Source organism: Chelonoidis abingdonii, chromosome 19, assembly GCF_003597395.2.
Source record: "Chelonoidis abingdonii isolate Lonesome George chromosome 19, CheloAbing_2.0, whole genome shotgun sequence".
Taxonomy (NCBI): domain Eukaryota; kingdom Metazoa; phylum Chordata; order Testudines; family Testudinidae; genus Chelonoidis; species Chelonoidis abingdonii.
Window position 1 is genome coordinate 38,688,745 of NC_133787.1, and position 18,330 is coordinate 38,707,074.

General features: G+C 46.1%; 1 protein-coding gene across 2 annotated transcripts in view; it reads left to right on the forward strand.

The window, feature by feature from the left end:
• Positions 1 to 18,330, forward strand: part of ZC3H18 (zinc finger CCCH-type containing 18) — a 65,622-nt gene that overhangs the window by 40,038 nt on the left and 7,254 nt on the right. For both annotated transcript variants that reach the window (XM_032764196.2, XM_075073817.1), the window contains exons 10-15: positions 4,834 to 5,034; positions 6,347 to 6,472; positions 8,807 to 8,908; positions 13,132 to 13,275; positions 14,598 to 14,750; positions 16,994 to 17,148. In XM_032764196.2, the coding sequence (XP_032620087.1) occupies positions 4,834 to 5,034; positions 6,347 to 6,472; positions 8,807 to 8,908; positions 13,132 to 13,275; positions 14,598 to 14,750; positions 16,994 to 17,148 (881 nt within the window). The remainder of the gene's footprint in view (positions 1 to 4,833; positions 5,035 to 6,346; positions 6,473 to 8,806; positions 8,909 to 13,131; positions 13,276 to 14,597; positions 14,751 to 16,993; positions 17,149 to 18,330) is intronic.

Genomic DNA, 18,330 nt, shown 5'->3' on the forward strand with positions numbered 1-18,330 from the left:
ATGACATCTGCTCACTTTAGGGATTAATAGAAATTAGAGCTGGGAAAGACCTATTAAGACATCTGGTTCTAGTCCATCCCCCAGGCAGTGCAGGGTTGTTCCCTATTGTTATTTAGCTCTCTGAATGCAGCTGGGCGGTGAACTCCAAACAGGTGACTCTGACTGCTACTTAGGTTCACAAATGCTCCACAAAACCAATGATATACCTGAGAGACATCAATGATATTTTCGTCCTCTGGACCAACAACCTAAACTCCCGCATAGATTTCCGCCACTAATTCAACAACCACTGCCCCTCCATTCAACTCTCTGGAACACTGCCACACCAGCATCAACTTCCTGGATACCACGATCCACTTCAAGAATGGAACTCTACAGACAACTACGTACAAGAAACCCGTGATCACCACATCTGCTTTCATAGATCCAGTAACTACCCTAAACACATCAAGAAATCGGTTATCTACAGCCGGGCACTGTCCGAGATACACAGGAGAATGTCCGAGATACACCTTAACACACTCAAAACCACCTTCACCAAACAGGGACACTCCACCAAAGAAGTTGATTGCATCATGCAACAGGCCACCCAGATATCCCAAGAGAATGTGCTTCAATGCAGAAATAAAACCTCCTCCAACCGCACACCCCATACTTGTCATCTACCCCTGCGTGCACACACTGGAACCCATACTGGGTATCATCAAACTGCTTCAATGCGTACTCGATGAAGACCCTATCCTGAAAGAAATCTTCCCTTAGCCCCCTCTTCTGGCTTTCAAACAAGCCCCCAACCTCTCCAAGCTCATCATCACAAGCAAGTTCCCCACAGACCAGGACACACCAGCTCAAAGTGCCGCCAGACACTGCCAGAACAACAGCTGCAAAACCTACAGGCATATCTCCACTGCTACAGTGACCCCCCATCCCCACCCCCCCCACACACACACCACAACACCTTTCAAGATCTGTGAGTCCTGCATGTACCTCATCTAGTGCACTAAATGCCCCAATAGCAACTAGGTAGGTGAAATCAGGCAATCGCTATGCACTCGATTGAACTCAGACTGAAAAATGATAAAAGACACAAACACCATATCACCCCCCGAGGCTTGGTTTACGCTACCAATTTGTGTCAATATAACTACATTGCTCATGGACATGGAAAATCTATACCCTGAGCGATTGTCGTTATGGCAACCTAACCCCTGGTGTAGAAAGCGCTATGTCCGTGGGAGGGCTTCTCCCATCTGCACAGCTGCCACCTCTCAGGGAGGTGGAGTCCCTACGTCAACAAGAGAACTTCTCCTGTTGGTGTAGATAGCATCTTCCACTACGTGCTACAGCGGTGCAGCTGCGCCCGTGCAGCACTGTAAGTGTAGGCTAGCCCCGAGTGATGTAGTTAGACCCACCTAAGTCTGCAGTATAGACGAGGGCCAAGACTCGAAGACGAACTCTATGTAAGCTCAAAAGCTTGTCGCTCACCACCAAAAAAAGATGTTATTTCCCCCACCTTGTCTGACTTAGGTTCACCTGTTTCCCAGGCCTTGTCTTCCTTGGACAGCTGTCCTAATTTAACTCAGTTTAGAAATTGATTTAGTTAAGTCTGAGCAGCCACCATGTATAAGCACTCTTACATTGGTTGGAGTGCCTGATAACGATCTACCTGAAGTCAGTTCCTTACTGAAAAAGAATGAAGGGGCCTTCTAATCTGTACATTGAGGCTTCCCAGGGTGGTGCTTTACTTAGAGGTTTTATATTTCGGATCAGGTAGAAAACTGAGGCCCTTGCTACTTGAGATTTCAGGGTGCTTTTTTGCAAAAGGAGAGTTTTTCCTTTTATATCTTGGCCAAATTCCAATTTGGTTAATTCTGTTCTGGTTCCTTAATAACCTCATGCAGCATCAGTTGGAACAGACTTCTTAAACTGAGTTGTTTATACTGGCACTTGGCTGTGTGCTTCTAAACAATCTCTGAGTTCCGCCTCAGCAGGAACTTCACTTTGGTAGGGGGAGAATAGATTTTCTTGAACATTTGTGTTGATGAATAAATTCTATTTTATTCAGTACTACAAATTGAAAGATGCTGTAGAGGAGTTCATGTACTACGTTAAGATCCATGCACTGTAAATGAAAGCAGAATGTACTTCATTTGCCAGGCGCTTTTCATTTTGAATAGGGCTAATCTGAAGGAATCCACAGGTTGATAAATTGGTTAACTGAATTATGGCTTAATGAGCAGTATGAGCCATCCTTCATTGTCTTTCACCCTATCCCCAGCAGCAAAGCAGCAAGACAGAGCATTAATAGCACACAGATTTCCATTGGAGCAGAACAAATCCACTAATCATGAAAGTCTTTTGCGAATGGAACAGAAGCATTGCCATGCTGGATGTTTCACTAGTGAACACATTAATGTCCACATGTATAGGATATAGAGCTAGTTCATAGACACAGAGCACCTTATGCGGGTGGTATCCTGGAGAGAGGCGTTACTATCAAAGTGCATGGTCAAGGTTCATGCTGACATATAGTTCCCGTTCCATGTGGTATCTCTGTGCCCTATGAGACACAAAGCTGCAAAACACTCTGAAGCTTAAATCAAATATTCCTAAAACCCCATGCAAACTACCCTGTCTCTGATTGCATCCTCTCCATTCACCAGTCACTGTGCACCTAGAGTCTTTCCCTGCTGTGACCGTCTTTCTTCTCATCACGTGCCAGGAGCAGACTGAAATGAGTCAGAAACCCTCTTAAGCAGCTAAGAGCTGGCTGCTTTTATTTCTCTTCACTGCCTACATGCCAACAACACCATGGACTGTATGGCGTCTTGGATGTGTGTAAATCCACTTGAAAACACAGCAGGGTAGGTCATGTGGGTTACCAGCCTCAATAACAGGAATGGCTTTCATTTAAAGAAAGCCCGGGTATAGCTGAGATGTAGCTGTTGAACAAGCATGGGCTGAAGTACACCTGAGAAACAGGAAAGAATCCTGTGGCACCTTATAGACTAACAGACGTTTAGGAGCATGAGCTTTCATGGGTGAATACCCACTTCGTTGGATGCATGTAGGATGTATTCACCCACGAAAGCTCATGCTCCTAAACGTCTGTTAGGCTATAAGGTGCCACAGGATTCTTTGCTGCTTTTACAGATCCAGATTAACATGGCTACCCCTCTGATACCTGAGAAACAGGAACGTCCATAATCTGGTAAGAGTTTTTGTAGCCTGTTAGCATAGTTTTGAATGCTGGCTGTCAGATATCCCTGCAGGTTATTAACTGGACCAGAGCCAGGACTAGTTAATAGTAGAGTTGAACCAGTTTGCCGGGTGTTGCTATATGTTGTGTAAGCAGGTAGCTCTTGAGGAAAGACTAACTGTGGAAATGCCCTCACAGAAGTATCATTTCCCTGTTGGCATTTGCCTGGTTGTATGCTCACTGCTGAGTCAATAACTGAAGCATATACGGAAACCAGGCTTCCTGTTGTGATTTTTCTTTTTTTTCCCCCCAGGCAAAAACCCTCTCCAGGAAGTGTAAGCAGGGAGAAAGCCCTGTATCTGTCTAGGCAATAGGTGTATGCTTTCTTGGGTGTACTCAGTCCAAGCTCATGCTCAGTGCGTAGTGTGGAGGGTGTGCGGTCTCTGCTGAAACGGAACCTGGAGTCAGTGACTTTGTGTCTTTGAGAATTTGGTGGGCGGTTTCTTTCAAAAAGCTCTTGAGTGGGAGCTTAAAATGCTGTAGAAGGTGAAACACCCGTGAGTTGAAATCTTTGGTAATCTTGGTATCGTGGTCTCTGAGATATAGAAGTCTCTGGACAGTTTAAAATAAGATTCTTGGTTATAAATTCAGTTATGAAGTGGTAGATCTTACACTGGAGATTACACACAACCAGCATCACCTTGATATCTCCCCAAGCCCCCTGAGAGAGAACTGGGCCAACAGACTTCACGTGGGACCCTGGGACAAGTCACTTTAGGTATGTCTACACTGCAATTAGATGCCCGCGGCTGGCCCATGCCCGCTGACTCAGGCTGTGGGACTGTTTAGTTCCACTTGCGCTGCAGCCAGAACTCTGGGACCCTCCCACCTCATAGATCCTAGAGCCTGGGCTCCAGCCTGAGCCTGGGCATCTACCCTGCAATTAAACAGCCCTACAACCTGAGCTCCACCAGCCCAAGTCAGCTGGCACGGGCCAGCTGCGGGATTTTAATTGCAGCATAGCCATATCCTTTGTGTCTCTATTTACCATCTGTAAAAAGAGGCTAATGCCTCCTTTCTTCTGTCCTCTGATTTGTTGGTTTAGATTGTCAGCCCTTTGGATGAAGAACTGACTCATACTATGCATCTGTACTAGATCTAACAAAATGTCAATTCAGTCCCTAACAGTACCAGCCAGGGCTATCAAAATACAAATAACAGGCCCTGCAGTGGGCAGCAAAGTCTCAGGAATAAATGCAGAGGGTCATGGTCAGATGCTCAGATATGGTGATGGACACAGTGTGAAAACCTAGGTCAAGTCATGGTTTATCACCATGTCCACCACTCACCTTGCGTATATCAAAGAGTGACATTGGAAACGGACAGTAATGCTATATGGAGGGATGGAACAAAAGCCTAATGCTGCTCTGCTTACCTGTCCTAAATGATCCGCGTTCTGTGTAATTGCTGTACAAAAGTCCTGTCGGACTGAGCCTGGGGCTGCAGCCGTGAAACAGATGAACCTGAGAAATGAATGTCTCCCCTGCCATCAAGTTTTACATTGTATTACCACTTGGAAGATATTTATACATATGGGAGAATCCTAGGTAGTTAAAAACATGTGTATTTTCCAGCCGTCAGCCTGAGCCACCAAAGAAGGAAAAGGAGACAACTACAACCACCAGCTCTCAGTCCAAGCGAGCAGATGAATGGAAGGATCCATGGCGCCGATCCAAGTCACCTAAGAAGAAACTTGGAATGTCTGCCTCTCCCAGCCGTGCACGCAGACGCCGGAAAACCTCTGCGTCATCGGCATCTGCCTCTGGTTCTTCCAGGTAAATGGAAGCAGGGGAGACGGAGGGAGAGCTAACATGTGAGCCTCCCTTGGATTATCCCTGTGGTATGGTTACCTGTCCAATATAGCAGCCATTTCAACAGGCACTTGGGAATCTTGCTGGTCTGTTAGAGCATGATTATTGAATATTCTCATGTACCGTTCCTAGACCTGTATAGCAGTAGGAATAGGGTGCAAGCAGGTGGTAACAGGAGAGGAGAGGCTTGGAGCACTGGTCATTCATTGTAAATGCTGGTGTGGGGCATATGGGTTACAGCTAGGGTGACCAGACAGCAAATGTGAAAAATCAGGACGGAGGGGGCGGTAATAGGAGCCTATATAAGAAAAAGACCCAAAAATCGGGACATCTGGTCCCCCTTGTTACAGCTTAGTGGGTTGCAACAGTGAACTGTCATTGGGAGCAAGGGAAAGTCTTCCAAGAAGCAGCTGTAAGTAGTGCACTACCCCAGGAAATTAGAACTGAATGAGGTTCAGCTGGCTCTAATCACTAATCCCTGCAAAGGCTCCTTGGGGTGGGGTCTGTGGCCCATATAAATCAAACCTAGCTCACTCCAGGGGTAGCAGTGGGAGGGTTGGCGATGGGAAGGGCGTGATCTCACGGCTGATGGAGAGTCTGGTAAAAGCTGGGAGCATGGAGACTGTGGAGTCCAGGAGCAGGGTCAGACAGAGCCGTAGAGGACAGAACAGCCCCATAGAAAGCAGGTACTGAATCAGGGAGAGTTTGGGCACAGACTTGAGCCTGCCTTCTGTTAAAGACTTGAACTTTGGGTTCCCCTCAAGCGACTTGAGGTACACAAAGCACACCAAACTGATATGGTTTGGGTCTGAAACAGGTATAGAAAGCTGGTAAAATAAATCTCAACATACCTGTGTCTTAAGAACTGCTGCGTTCTCTGGATTCCTCCCCCCGCTCACATCAGCAGTAGTCAGGCCATCCTGGCCCAGTGGGGAACAAGCTGGTGGTGACATGGTTGAAGACCACATAGAAGAGCTGGATTCTGAGCTGCTTTTTCCCAAAAAGGGATGGAGAGTCACTCAGGCAGACGAAGGTGGTCAGCCTGTTCCAGATGGCTGATGTGGTGGTGGCAAGAGAACTCTCTCCATTGAAGGAGGAAATGAAGGGTGTTGGGTGCAGGGAGAGAGATTATAGATCTGTAGGGTAATATGCCCCTGGATTGGTCTTGAAGATGGGATGGGAGGTTTGAATGATGTTCAGGAGAGTCCCTGAAACTGAACACTGAAAATGAAAAATTTGTTTTCCCCAAAATGAGTTGTTAATCTTTTTCTTCCAGGTCGTCTTCTCGCTCATCCTCCTATTCTGGTTCTGGTTCTTCACGGTCTCGTTCCAGATCCTCTTCCTACAGCTCCTACTCTAGTCATTCTTCCAGACACAGTTCTTTCTCAGGCAGCAGATCCAGGTACTGTTTCTCTGGCTTCTAACGCAACAGCTGCAACTTTCTTCTATTCACCAAAATAAATAAATAGAGTGCTTAGTTTTAAAATCTTTTCTTGGTGTTAATCAGGTATTAAAAGCAGATGCAAAACCAGTATCTGAAACAAAAATAGTCAAACCAATGATGATCTTAAATAGCAAGATCAGCATATAAAGATAATTACTGGGAACTAAAATACTGGAATAATTACAGACCATGTGCTGCCTCTATTTCAAAAGAGTGTTTAAAATTTTCTCACCAAATAGCTCCATTCAGTGGGCGGGCCTGGTGTTCTCTCTGTGGATGCTGCTGTTCTATTGCTTCTTTCCCACTGATACTTTCTGTACCTCCCATTCATACGCAGTAGGTCCGAAAGAATCATTTTCACTGTTTAAAAGACCTGGAAATGAAAGTCTTGCAAAGTTGTTAACTAGATTCTATAACTTGTTAATGTTAGTTGGTTTAGTTACTGTTTAAATTAACCAACTTTTTAAATGATAGAGTGATAAAAAAAATTTAAAAAATCTGTTTCTCCTCCCCCCCACACACACACTGTTTTTAAATAGAGAAGGTGATTTAGCCCTACTCTGCATCATATAAGGGTACTATTTTTTTTACTTGCTGTTTAAAAGTCTGCCTTTTCTGCACTGTGGGTTTGCAACTGTACACCCATTGTGCGCGCACACAATTTCTGGGGTTGCATCTGTGATTAGGTATTTGTGAAATCAGCTGGCCAGTTATGTCACTACATTTGTGCATGCAAATGTCTCGTTTTCTGGTCCATTTGTGGTAATTGTGCAGTGACATATGCCTGGCTTCGAAAATCAGGCCCCTGAGTTTTTCAGTGATTAGCTCTTTACAAGGGTGTTATGAGGAGGAATACATTAAAGATTGTGAATGTTGATCTACTGATAAAAAGTGCTATATCAGAGCTAGGTGGTGGTGGTATTATTTTATTTATTTATTTATTTATTTATTTATTACTCTCTTTCATTCTGCACTGGAATTTCCCTTTAAAGAAGAGGAATTAATGTCTTTGACAGGAACCAGCCTATGCATATTTGTCTTAAAGATGTTTCGATATTTGAAAATGACACTTCTGTGCCTTAGTGCTGTTAGAATGCCGGCACATTTATTAGTTTGCCAACTGCCTAAACTGAGTGAGGGCAAGGATAGTTCCCCAAATCAGGAATGAAAATAGGAGGAATTGCTCCCATCCTGAGCACCTCTTTAGGGTTGAAATCGTATGTAACCTCAGAGTGGACTGAACTGAAAATACAAGTGTGTCATTTGAGCCAGCTTCTTCACCCAATTAAGGAATTGCTCTATAGACACAAGCACTTAGAGAGAGTGAGAGGAAAGGGGAATTAACTTTTCACTTTTTCCTCCCCTGTGCTTCACCCTGTTTGTTGCAGAACACTGCCATCCTGTAGTGTACCAATCAGACTGACACTTTTAACGTGGCTGCTGCTACTGTGCGAGGAAGTGATGAAACTCCGAGCTATATTCCCAAGATCATTTGGTATCTGAAGGAAAAGTTGTGTAAACAAACTAGTCTTCTGGCCCTGGAAGGTGTTAGGCTGCAAGAGACTTTCAATCCTGGTAGTAAGGTGACTCATATCAGCTGCAATCGTTGTCAGTTATAGCATCCCATGGTACTGGCAAGTCACTTGACTCTGTCAGTGCTAGTCCAGGAAATAACTTCTGCACTTGACTCTCTTGACTCTGATATACTCTGCTTGATTGTTCCCCTAACATGTCAGGAAATTGCAAGTGCTTGATCCATCCCATTTTTTTGCTCCTATCTAAGTGACTGTAGATCGCATTTGGAGTGTCTGGACCAGAGCAGGAATACGTAGGACTTGAAATAGAATTCACACTTGCAAGCATGATCTAGTCTCTAGTTTCTCTCTTAATAAAAACCCATTTGGTGTACCTGCCTGTGGACCTGAGGTCTGTAATGGAGTACAGAGGGCTTAGACCCAAACAGTAATATGGAATAGCTTAGAGCTAGTCACTTTCTGGCTAACATCCAGTTTTCCCTCAGAATTCCTATCTCCCACACTGGCATCTAGAGCGGAGGGCAGGTGTGACGCTAAGAGAACAAGTTTAGTCCCACTAGAAGTAGCCAGTGCAATACAGCCACCTAACCCAGGCAAGGAGAAGGTACAAAAAAGAAGAGGGTACTCGACACACCTGAAAGGCCTGGAGACCACAAGTGAGAGAACCTTTCTGCAATCCCAGGGTCTGAGCTGAATGATATACCCCTTCTCTTCCTCCCAGAGCTAATCTTCTTTTTTTTTTTTTTAAACTGTCCAGGTCACGATCCTTCTCATCTTCCCCTTCTCCTTCCCCAACACCATCTCCACACAAAGCGCTCGTGAAAGCTAAAGGGGAGCCTGCACCACCTGCTGGAAAAGGGTAAGACTTCTTGTCTACTTGGAAGAGATGGTGTAGGAAAGCCCTAGAACTGTACTTTCACCTTGGCCCTTAAAGGATCCCGGGATATGATTCTGGTCTTTGGTTCGGAAATCAGCCACCCTACTGAAAACTGTAAATACAGAATGTTATTTATATTGATTGACACTTGTGTTTAAGTCTTTGATTAATTGTGTTCTCTTAATTATCTCATGGGGTAGGGTTGCAAAAATGGCCGTCCCTTAATTGTATGAATAATTCATGTAGGCCTGGTCTACACTACGCGTTTAAACCGATTTTTAGATTTAACACTGTACCCGTCCGCACAACGAGGCCCTTTGTATCGATATAAAGGGCTCTTTAAATCGGTTTCTGCACTCCTCCCCGACGACAGGAGTAGCACTGAAATCGGTATTGCCATATCGCATTAGGGTTAGTGTGGCCGCAAATCAACGGTATTGGCCTCCGGGTAGTATCCCACAGTGCTCCACCGCGACCGCTCTGGACAGCAATCTGAACTCGGATGCAGTGGCCAGGTAGACAGGAAAAGCCCCGCAAACTTTTGAATTTCATTTCCTGTTTGCCCAGCGTGGAGCTCTGATCAGCACGGGTGGCGATGCAGTCCCAAATCCAAAAAGAGCTCCAGCATGGAACTGTACGGGAGAACTGGATCTGACCGCTGTTATGGGGAGACAAAGTCTGTTCTATCAGAAGCTCCGTTACAGAAGGACGAAGTGACAAAAGCATTTTGAAAAAAACATCTCCAGGCCATATGACAGAGTCACCAGCAAGTGCTGGTGTGACCATGTAATCGGAAAGCCAAAGAATGCAGATGACGCTCATGGAGAGGAAGGAGGGGGTTTAGGCGAGGACTCACAGCTATCCCACAGTCCCGAGTTCTCGCAAAAATCATTTGCATTACTTTCGGCTGAGCGCCTCCATACGAAAGCGTCTGCTTCAAGAGTTTGCACGACTGACCTGCTTAAGCTGAACTGGTTCCCAACATTCCTGGTAGCAACAAATGCGGGGGGTGGTTCAGGGGTCTATCTCGTCAATTTTACCTCCCCTCCCCAATTAGCGCCACTCCTCCACCCTCTTGATATAGGAAAGGGAAGAAATCGTTCTTGATACTTTTTTCACACCGTATGTATAACTGCATGCGCTGGTTAGACACGGGTGCTGTAGCAGTAAACAGTGGCATCGCTCTCTCCCCCCCTCCCTGGGTGGCACAGACGTACAGTGCAGTCAGGATGTGACTAGCCGTCCGATGCGATCCTCAATCCCGTGAGTGCTCTGGCTGGTCTCAGTGAGGCCGGCTGTGGGTCCTGGGTAAACAAATAGGAATGATACCCGGTCACTTCCAGTAGAGGGTACATGAACAGTGCTGGTGACCGCTCTTAATCATAGGCAACTGTGGGGCTGACCTCCATCAGCCCCCCTTTCATGTGTAAAGAAAAGATTCTGTGCTGCTGGATAATCATGAGAGCGGGATGCTGGGCGCCTCTCCCCCACACCACTTAATGTCTTGCCTGGATTATCAAGCCAGCGAGGCTGGCTCCCCTATTTATTCAGTAACTGTCAGGGGTTTCTTAATTCCTGCATTTCTTTATTACTATCATGACACAAATGGGGGGGACGACTGTCCACGATAGCACCAGGAAGGTTGGAGGAGCAGCGGAAGCCACGGTGGAGGTTGTTGCAGGGGTACGCCCCGTGGATGGCATGCAGCTCAGCATGTTCTGCGGGATCTGACACTGGAGCGGCGTGTGTCTTCTGGTTCTCTGATAGCACGTCGTCTCCTACCGCTGTCTCTCTTGTGCCGTTTCTCGTTTCAACCTTTCTCAGTCACTCGTCTTGCGGGCTTGCACGTCCTCCCTCTCATCTTCTGCCTCTCTCAGCCCTCGGCTCCTCTCCACGGTTATTCTCTCCTTCGTCTTAACCCCTCTTCCCGCGCGCTCCTCGTTACCGTCGTCCCTCCGTCCTTGCCTCTTCTCATCTCGTCCGCTCCCGTCGCCATCCTCCTGCTTGTGCTCTTGGTTCTCTAGTACACTTGCCATATTCTAGGGCTAGGAACTGGACTCTAATTTTTAGTATACCGTAACAGGAGGGATTGACTCGGGGAGTCATCAGTTTTTGAGTCTTTTGCTCAACCCCCGGCCAACTCGCCGGTGGCTCACCACATGACAGTAGCAGAATTGGTACAGATGAACGTACTGATACCCGCTTTGTCTTGCTGGTCATGCAAAGGCAACTGAATTGGCTGGTACTAGGTGTAGCTCTGGCAGTACGCCTCTGTCAGTGGATCCTAGTCATCATACGGTGGACAGCTGACAACCAGGAGAGAACAGGCTCCATGGTGATGCGTAGGTGTGCGTCTGCCAGCGGCCAATCCAGAGAAAAAGGGCGAACGAAATGATTGTCTTGCCATTGCTTCCGGAGGAGGGAATGACTGGACTGACTATTTACCCAGAACCACCGCTGTACAATGATTTTTGCCCCATTAAAGCACTGGATCTACCCCGAATTCCAAGGGGCGGGGGAGACTGCGGGAACTATGGGATAGCTATGGAATAGCTACCCACAATGCAACTCTCCAGAAATCGACGCTAGCCTTGGACCATGGACGCACCGCCGAATTAACGTGCTTAGTGTGGCCGCGTGCACTCGACTTTATACAATCTGTTTTACAAAACCAGTTTATGTAATCCTGTAGTGTAGACGTACCTGTACACAAGCTATGTGTGTGGGTGTATGTAAATGGTACATATGTACACACACACACTGATTTGTAAATTAGGCGTGTACAGATATGAAATCTGAATGACATTCTTGTAGAAGGGTGTCCATGATACAAAGCATGTGACTAAAGCTAGTGTGTACGACACATATCATTAAACTAGCGAGAGGAAATATAGTTGTATACAGTTAAGGTGTGTCTGTTTTGCAATGTTGAGCATGAATTAACACAAGCACAATAGCTATGTAAACTTAAATATTTGTTTAGTAGCTTATATCACCCCTCGTGCTCTTTTTAATAGGCCTATATTTCATATTTCACATTTCACACACTTCTGTCACACTAACATAGTACACGTGGTTATCCTGGGGAATGTTTCTCTGCTGTATACTGAGGTCATTGTTTTTAAAGGTGACAGAGAAATTTTTCCAGAAGTTACAACTTGAAGGTCAGGCTGAATGCTCCAGCAGGGCACGTGACTTTCAGTCCATTTCTAATTCAGCATTTACTCACTTTCCTGAGCCCATGACGTGCTTTCTATGGATTGGGTCCCATGTGGAGTGATGCCTTTATATGTATTCTTCTGGTAATATTGCATCTACTGCTGAACAGCATTGCAACCCTCCGGCTGCCTAAAATGGCACATTTTCTTTTCCCTGTGGAACATGGCACATATTTAATATCTGTGTTCTGCGGGTCATAAAATAAGAATATGAAATAAGTAGCAAAAGGGAGAAACTAACAGCCTTTGCAGGCAGCCAGCTCCACCCCTGATTAATAATGGGTGTGACATCACTATCGGAGTGAATGCTGTACAAAAGCCAACTATTATGTAAGTGATTGATAATGCTGGAAATGTGCTGAAATGACTCCTTTCCTGTTTGGTATGTTCAGTATAAAAGCTTAAAGGCAATGGACAAGTATACTATTTTTGTGATAATATACCACTGCATACTGTAAACTGCAAGACTAAAAGTCTAGGGTCAGAGTTTCAAAATGAGGCATCCACAAATGGATGCATACATTTGCACCAACATGAGCATGCAAATGTCCACTACAGGTAAATGAATCAGTTATTTGCACACAAGTTAGTTGTGTGTGTCTAACTTTAAAGTCTGACCCAAAACTTGTAAGGAGATGTTTGTTTCAGTTACCTGCGTATCATACTAATTCCAAGGGAAACTTGTGGAACTGTAAACTGCTGGAGTAGGTTGTCACCATAACACTGACTGTTTATATAATAGCTGATCTCTTTAAAAAAAAATCTTTCATATTAGAATGCAATAAACTGCCCTCATTAAGGGGCTTTGTAGTGTCAGAATATTTCTGGGAAATATGGTTTACGTAGACTTTTCCAAAAGGCCATGATAACAGGAATTGTATAATGTTTCAGTAGTGGGAAATATGTTGCTTCTGAAAATCCCCATGTTACATGCCCGTGGTGTTTGATCATACACGAGAGTATCAAAACTCCATTTTCACTTTGCAGTGAGAAGTCTGTGAAGAAGGTAGCTGCCCTTCCAGTCCCACCACCATTGACTAAAGTTGCAACAGCTGCACCAGAGCCAGCCAAACCAGGGGATAATAGAGAGGCAAGAAGGAAGGAACGTCAAACGAGGACTCCACCCAGGAGGTAGGAGAACCTGGGCAGAGGGCTTTGATCATGCATACAAATGGAGAGTTGGGTAATTGCTAATTGAGAAATTAACCAAGAACTCGCTCTGACTTAAAGGAGAAATCTGTTCCCTGGGATAGCAGAGGAATCGGAAAAGGAGGAGAACGTATTACTTGCGTGCAGTAAAAAACCCAGGCTGGTCTGTCTAGAGACCTGTTGAATGAGAACAGCCGGTGGAATCTTTGAATCGCACCAAAAGGAAACTCTCATATTATAGGGAAAACACATCGTAGAGCAGCTGATTGGTTAGTCCAGCCACTGAGGAAGGAAAGGAAGCTCAGAGCTACATTGAATCCAGAGGGTCATGCTCCATAATGAAGTAAAGGGAGGGAAAGACTCGGGGCTGCGGAGTTGGGTACTGGCCTGCACCAGATTCTTTAATAGATTTAAGAGAAGATTCCTACTGCGCCAACCCAGAAGAAAATGTGGCTTCAAAAATTTGGAACTTCCATCAGGCCTCACTAAACTGATATGTCCTTTGAGGGGAAACAATAGGTTTTCCTAGATCCTGGTGTTTTAAATCAATACAAATAAAGTCCTGTGCCCTAATTCTATTTTCCTTTCAATGACAAGCTTCCTAGGTCAATTCTTAGCACTGAATGGAGCCGTTCCCCTTGTTCCTTAATAGTGACCAGAGAACAGTATTGGAAAGTTTGAGTTACTTCTGTCTCTAAACGTGAAGATTGGTTGCTAGGATTCCTCTCCCCTTAGAAAAATGTGTTATGGTTCCTTTATTGGAACAGGTTACTCTTAGGAGTCCTTAGACACTGTGTGATCCCCTACTTGACTGTTATGGGTGTCAGTGTTCGCAGAAGGAAAAGGAAATAAACTGTCCCTAATGTGATAATTTAGAAGATCGGTTCCAGTTAGCTCATCACTCCAAACTTTAAGTAACAAGAGATGAGTTTGATATTTCTATAGTTCATGCTACAAGCCAGCCCCACAATCTTGTGCACGTTACACCTTTGTTTTTAGGAAACATTTGCTACTGATGCAATAGGACAGGACAGAAGTGCTGTTCTGTGTCCGGCTCTAACCAGCATCATTCAGTCTTTCACGAAACATCTGTTTTTGAGAAGTGAGGCTGCGTGGCCAGGACAGGGAAATCTGTTTGATTGACAAGACAGAATTCTCTGCTGTATGATCTAATGTCAGTCAGTGTTTGTAAATAACTGCATTGGAAGCCTCTTTCTCACCATTGGTCAAATGCGCAAAAAGCAACCCTGCTTTATTGCTGAGTAGAACCAGATGAGAATGGTTTCTTTTGATCTGTGTTGCAGGCGGACTATAAGTGGCAGCATCAGTGGCAGTGCCAGCAGCTATAGCGGCTCCAGTTCCCGATCTAGGTCCTTGTCTCGGTCTCTCTCCAGATCTCATTCCCGATCGACGTCTGCCTCAGTTTCCCCCTCCCCGTCTGGGTCCAGAAAATCCAGGTAAAGCACTATGTTTCACACTTTATCATCAAGGTTAACACACTCAGATTATGTGCAAGTGTCGTACTTGACACATTTGAGAGTTTACATTGCAGGCAAGCACCTTACAAGCAGGTGCATGCAGTGCAAGGAAAGAATCATTTGCTCGGAGTATATAAATGAGTCTTAAATTTTGAAAAATGAAAACAATGTTAACAGGTGCCATGTTGCTTATTCTAGGAAATAATGAAATTATCGTCAGTGTGCCCTGGATTATCCATTTTCACTCTAACTTGGGGCTGAAGCCTCTTCTCTCCCTGTTTTCAAATCTTAATTGAACATTTACCTTTGCTGTTGTAAATAAAATTTCCAGGGTGTTTATTTTTCTAAGGATATAGGCATTCGTATTACACAGTGCTGCTCTTCTAAACTTTTCTCTACATCTCACTGTTGGATCTCTTTAGGGCTGATGCCTAGTATGTCAGCACTGCTTGAGCAGAAAGCATCTAATAGATCTGTCTAGTGGTGGTGCTTAGCACTCTTAATGGCAAATCAGGTTGCAAGAATGGTTCCCATTACACATTTTGCCCCAAGACCCCATTCCGTTCTTTGAAGCGAATGGGTGTGCTGTGTCCGTTAGCTCCCTAAAAAGCCCAGTGAAATGAGTCCCCTTCAAAAGCATATTTAGATTAACTTGTGAAGCCTGTTTATACACAAGTGTCTTTCTGCAACTCTGTAAGCAGCTGCACCATGTTTTTCTATCTAAAGTTCTTAAGCCCTTGGGTAGTATGATGGGTGTGGTATATAAACCTTTATAGAGTGGAACAGAATGTGATTCAAATCAGAGCCATTTCACACCTCTGTACACTGCAGAGCCACAAGGTTGAATGGCTACATTTTTTTTTTCCCCCAGGAATTTAAGCATGTTTATTAAATGCTTGTCTGATTAATTAGGCCCTCAGAAGCTGATATGAGAGGCTAGGGGTGAGTCTGCCTCTCAGGTGCTCTCTTTTTAACTCAATCCACTGTAAAGTTTGTTTAGAATTTCAAATGTCTGCTTTTTCCGTTGTTACTTGCACAGCATCAAATGGTGAGCCTGCTGCTTTACAGGTATTTGCAAGTAAGATCCCTGCCTCATGATGCTTACTGTAGACAGCACAGCTAGGGTGTGAGGGCAGAGATGGACAGTAAGTGCTGGTATTCCTGCTGAAACATAAACAGAGCTGGCTTAATATTTACTACCATGCTGCTTTACCCAGCAGTGTGAAAACTTTGTGTGCATGACACAGTCAGAGCACTCTGCCCACTGATATTCCGGGACCAAAGCACTTTTTGAACATAGGAAATAATGTACTAAATGAAAACAGACTGCTGACATAATTCTGTAGCCACACCCTCCTTTGGAGATGAAAGTCTGTCCCTGGGTTCCTGGGTTACCTGGTCATCACTGCCTCCTCTAACAGCTCACTTCTGTCATGGTACTGTTGAGTTGTGAGCTTGTGATTTGTTTTAAAGTGATGTGCCCTCCCCTGAATTTCCTTGTGATAGTCCCTGACTCCAAACCTTTGATCTATCTTATCTTTATCTGGTCCAGTGCAAAGTACAAAGTCTGCATCAAAAAAATACAGTCGTTGTTCTCCAGCATTTTAATTGTGCAGAACATGTCATCACACAGCATCCATCTTGTGGGCCATCTTCCCCTCTGCAATACCCCACCTCCCCTGTGCTGTTCTTTCCATCTCTGTGGTCTTGTGGTGCTTCAAAAAGGGAACTTGATGTCCTCTGGGATGTAGCTTTTGAACCCCTGGCTTGGAGAATCCGTGTCTTTTAAAGCTTCCTTGGTAAATAAATGTCAAGCAACTTGTATATCAGGCAGCATGAATGATACGGAGAAACTCTTGACGTGAACTGTATCACTGAAACGTGTAGTCGAGGGCTCACCCTAGTTTTTGCTTTATTGATATCTGTGGAGGAATAAGCTGTAGAAGTGTCTCTGAGTATAATATTACATTGAAGTTTTTTGTCCTCTTGCACCTGACAACACGTTTGAGGGGGTAATGTCATCCCTGCCTCAGGAGATACAGACAACCTTCTTGTCTTGTCATTAGTACCACTCCCCTTTGCAGCCCTTGTGATGGATGGCTCCTCCGGTGCAGTGTGGGAGTCAGAGAGAAGGCGCTTGTGTGAATTCCAGATAGCCTCGCGATGTTCTCTGCTGCCAGAGGTTGTGAGTGTGTGTGTGTGTGTGTGTGTCTGTTTTCCAGGTCCCTGAGCGTGAGCAGCGTCTCCTCTGTCTCTAGTGCCTCCTCCAGTAGCAGTTCCATACGCAGCGCGGACTCAGAAGACATGTACGCTGACCTGGCCAGTCCAGTGTCGTCAGCCAGTTCCCGATCCCTGACCCCAGCCCAGCAGAAGAAAGGTAGAGGTATCCTAAGAATGAGGGAACGGGGTGGGGCGAGATCTGCAGAGCTCACTTGGTGATATGGCAAATGGCATGAAACCCATTACACCAGGATGAGCAAATGACGGCCCCCGAGCTCCTGGCCCAGGAGGCTCGCCCCGGCCCCTCCCCTGCTGTCCCCCCTCCTGAACAGCCTCAGCTCACTCGCTCCGCCGCTGGCGCAGTGCTCTGGGCGGTGGGGCTGTGAGCTCCTGGGGCAGCGCAGCTGCAGAGCCCAGCCTGACCCGGTGCTTCGTGGTGGTAGCGGCGGCATGGCCTGTCTCCAGCGCCGCCAGCCGCCGGTGCTCCAGGCAGCGCGGTGAGGGGGCAGGGAGCAGGGGAGGTTGGATAAAGGGCAGGAGAGTTCAGGGTGGTGGTCAGGGGGCAGGAGTGTAGATGGTGGTCGGGAGAAACGGGGTTGAATGGGGCAGGGGTCGGGGGGGCAGTCAGGAAGGAGAGGGGGTTGGATGGGGCCGCAGGCAGCAGTCAGGGGCATGGGTTCCACGGGCAGTCGGGACAGGGAGAAGGGGTGGTTGGATGGGGCAGGGGACCTGGGGGTCCATCAGGAATGAGAGGAGGGGTTGGATGGGGCAGCAAGGGTCTGGGGGCAGTCAGGGGACAGGGAGTAGGAGTGTGTGGATGGGGCAGGGGTCCCAGAGGGGCCATCAGGGAATAGGGAGGGTTGGGGGGGTGGGCAGATAGGAGGTGGGAGCCAGGCCACGACCCCCTCCCCTAACCAGTACTCCATACAATTTACGAAACCTGATGTGGCCCTCAGACCAAAAAGTTTGCCCACCCCTGCATTACACAGAGGTAGATAAAAGTATGGGGAGCAACTATGGTTTGATATAGACTGGGAGAGTGCAAAGGCTTCACCCTGGATGAGTGTTGAGAAGGCAGAGGCAACGAGCTTGAGCGGGAAGACTTATGCATCATTTCTGTACCGTTGTCATGTCTGCTCGGCTGCCTGTCCGAGAAAGATCCTCACGAACCTTGTGTGTGCTTTGCTGCACGCTCCCCCTTCTTCCTGCCATTGCCCATCCTGTTTTCACTCCCACCCTCCTGAGATGACGAGCCAGTGCAGCTCTCTCTTCCTGGGGGTCTGTTATTTCCTCTCATAAACTCCCCGTTTGCTCATTCGGGACCCCATCACGGTCTGAT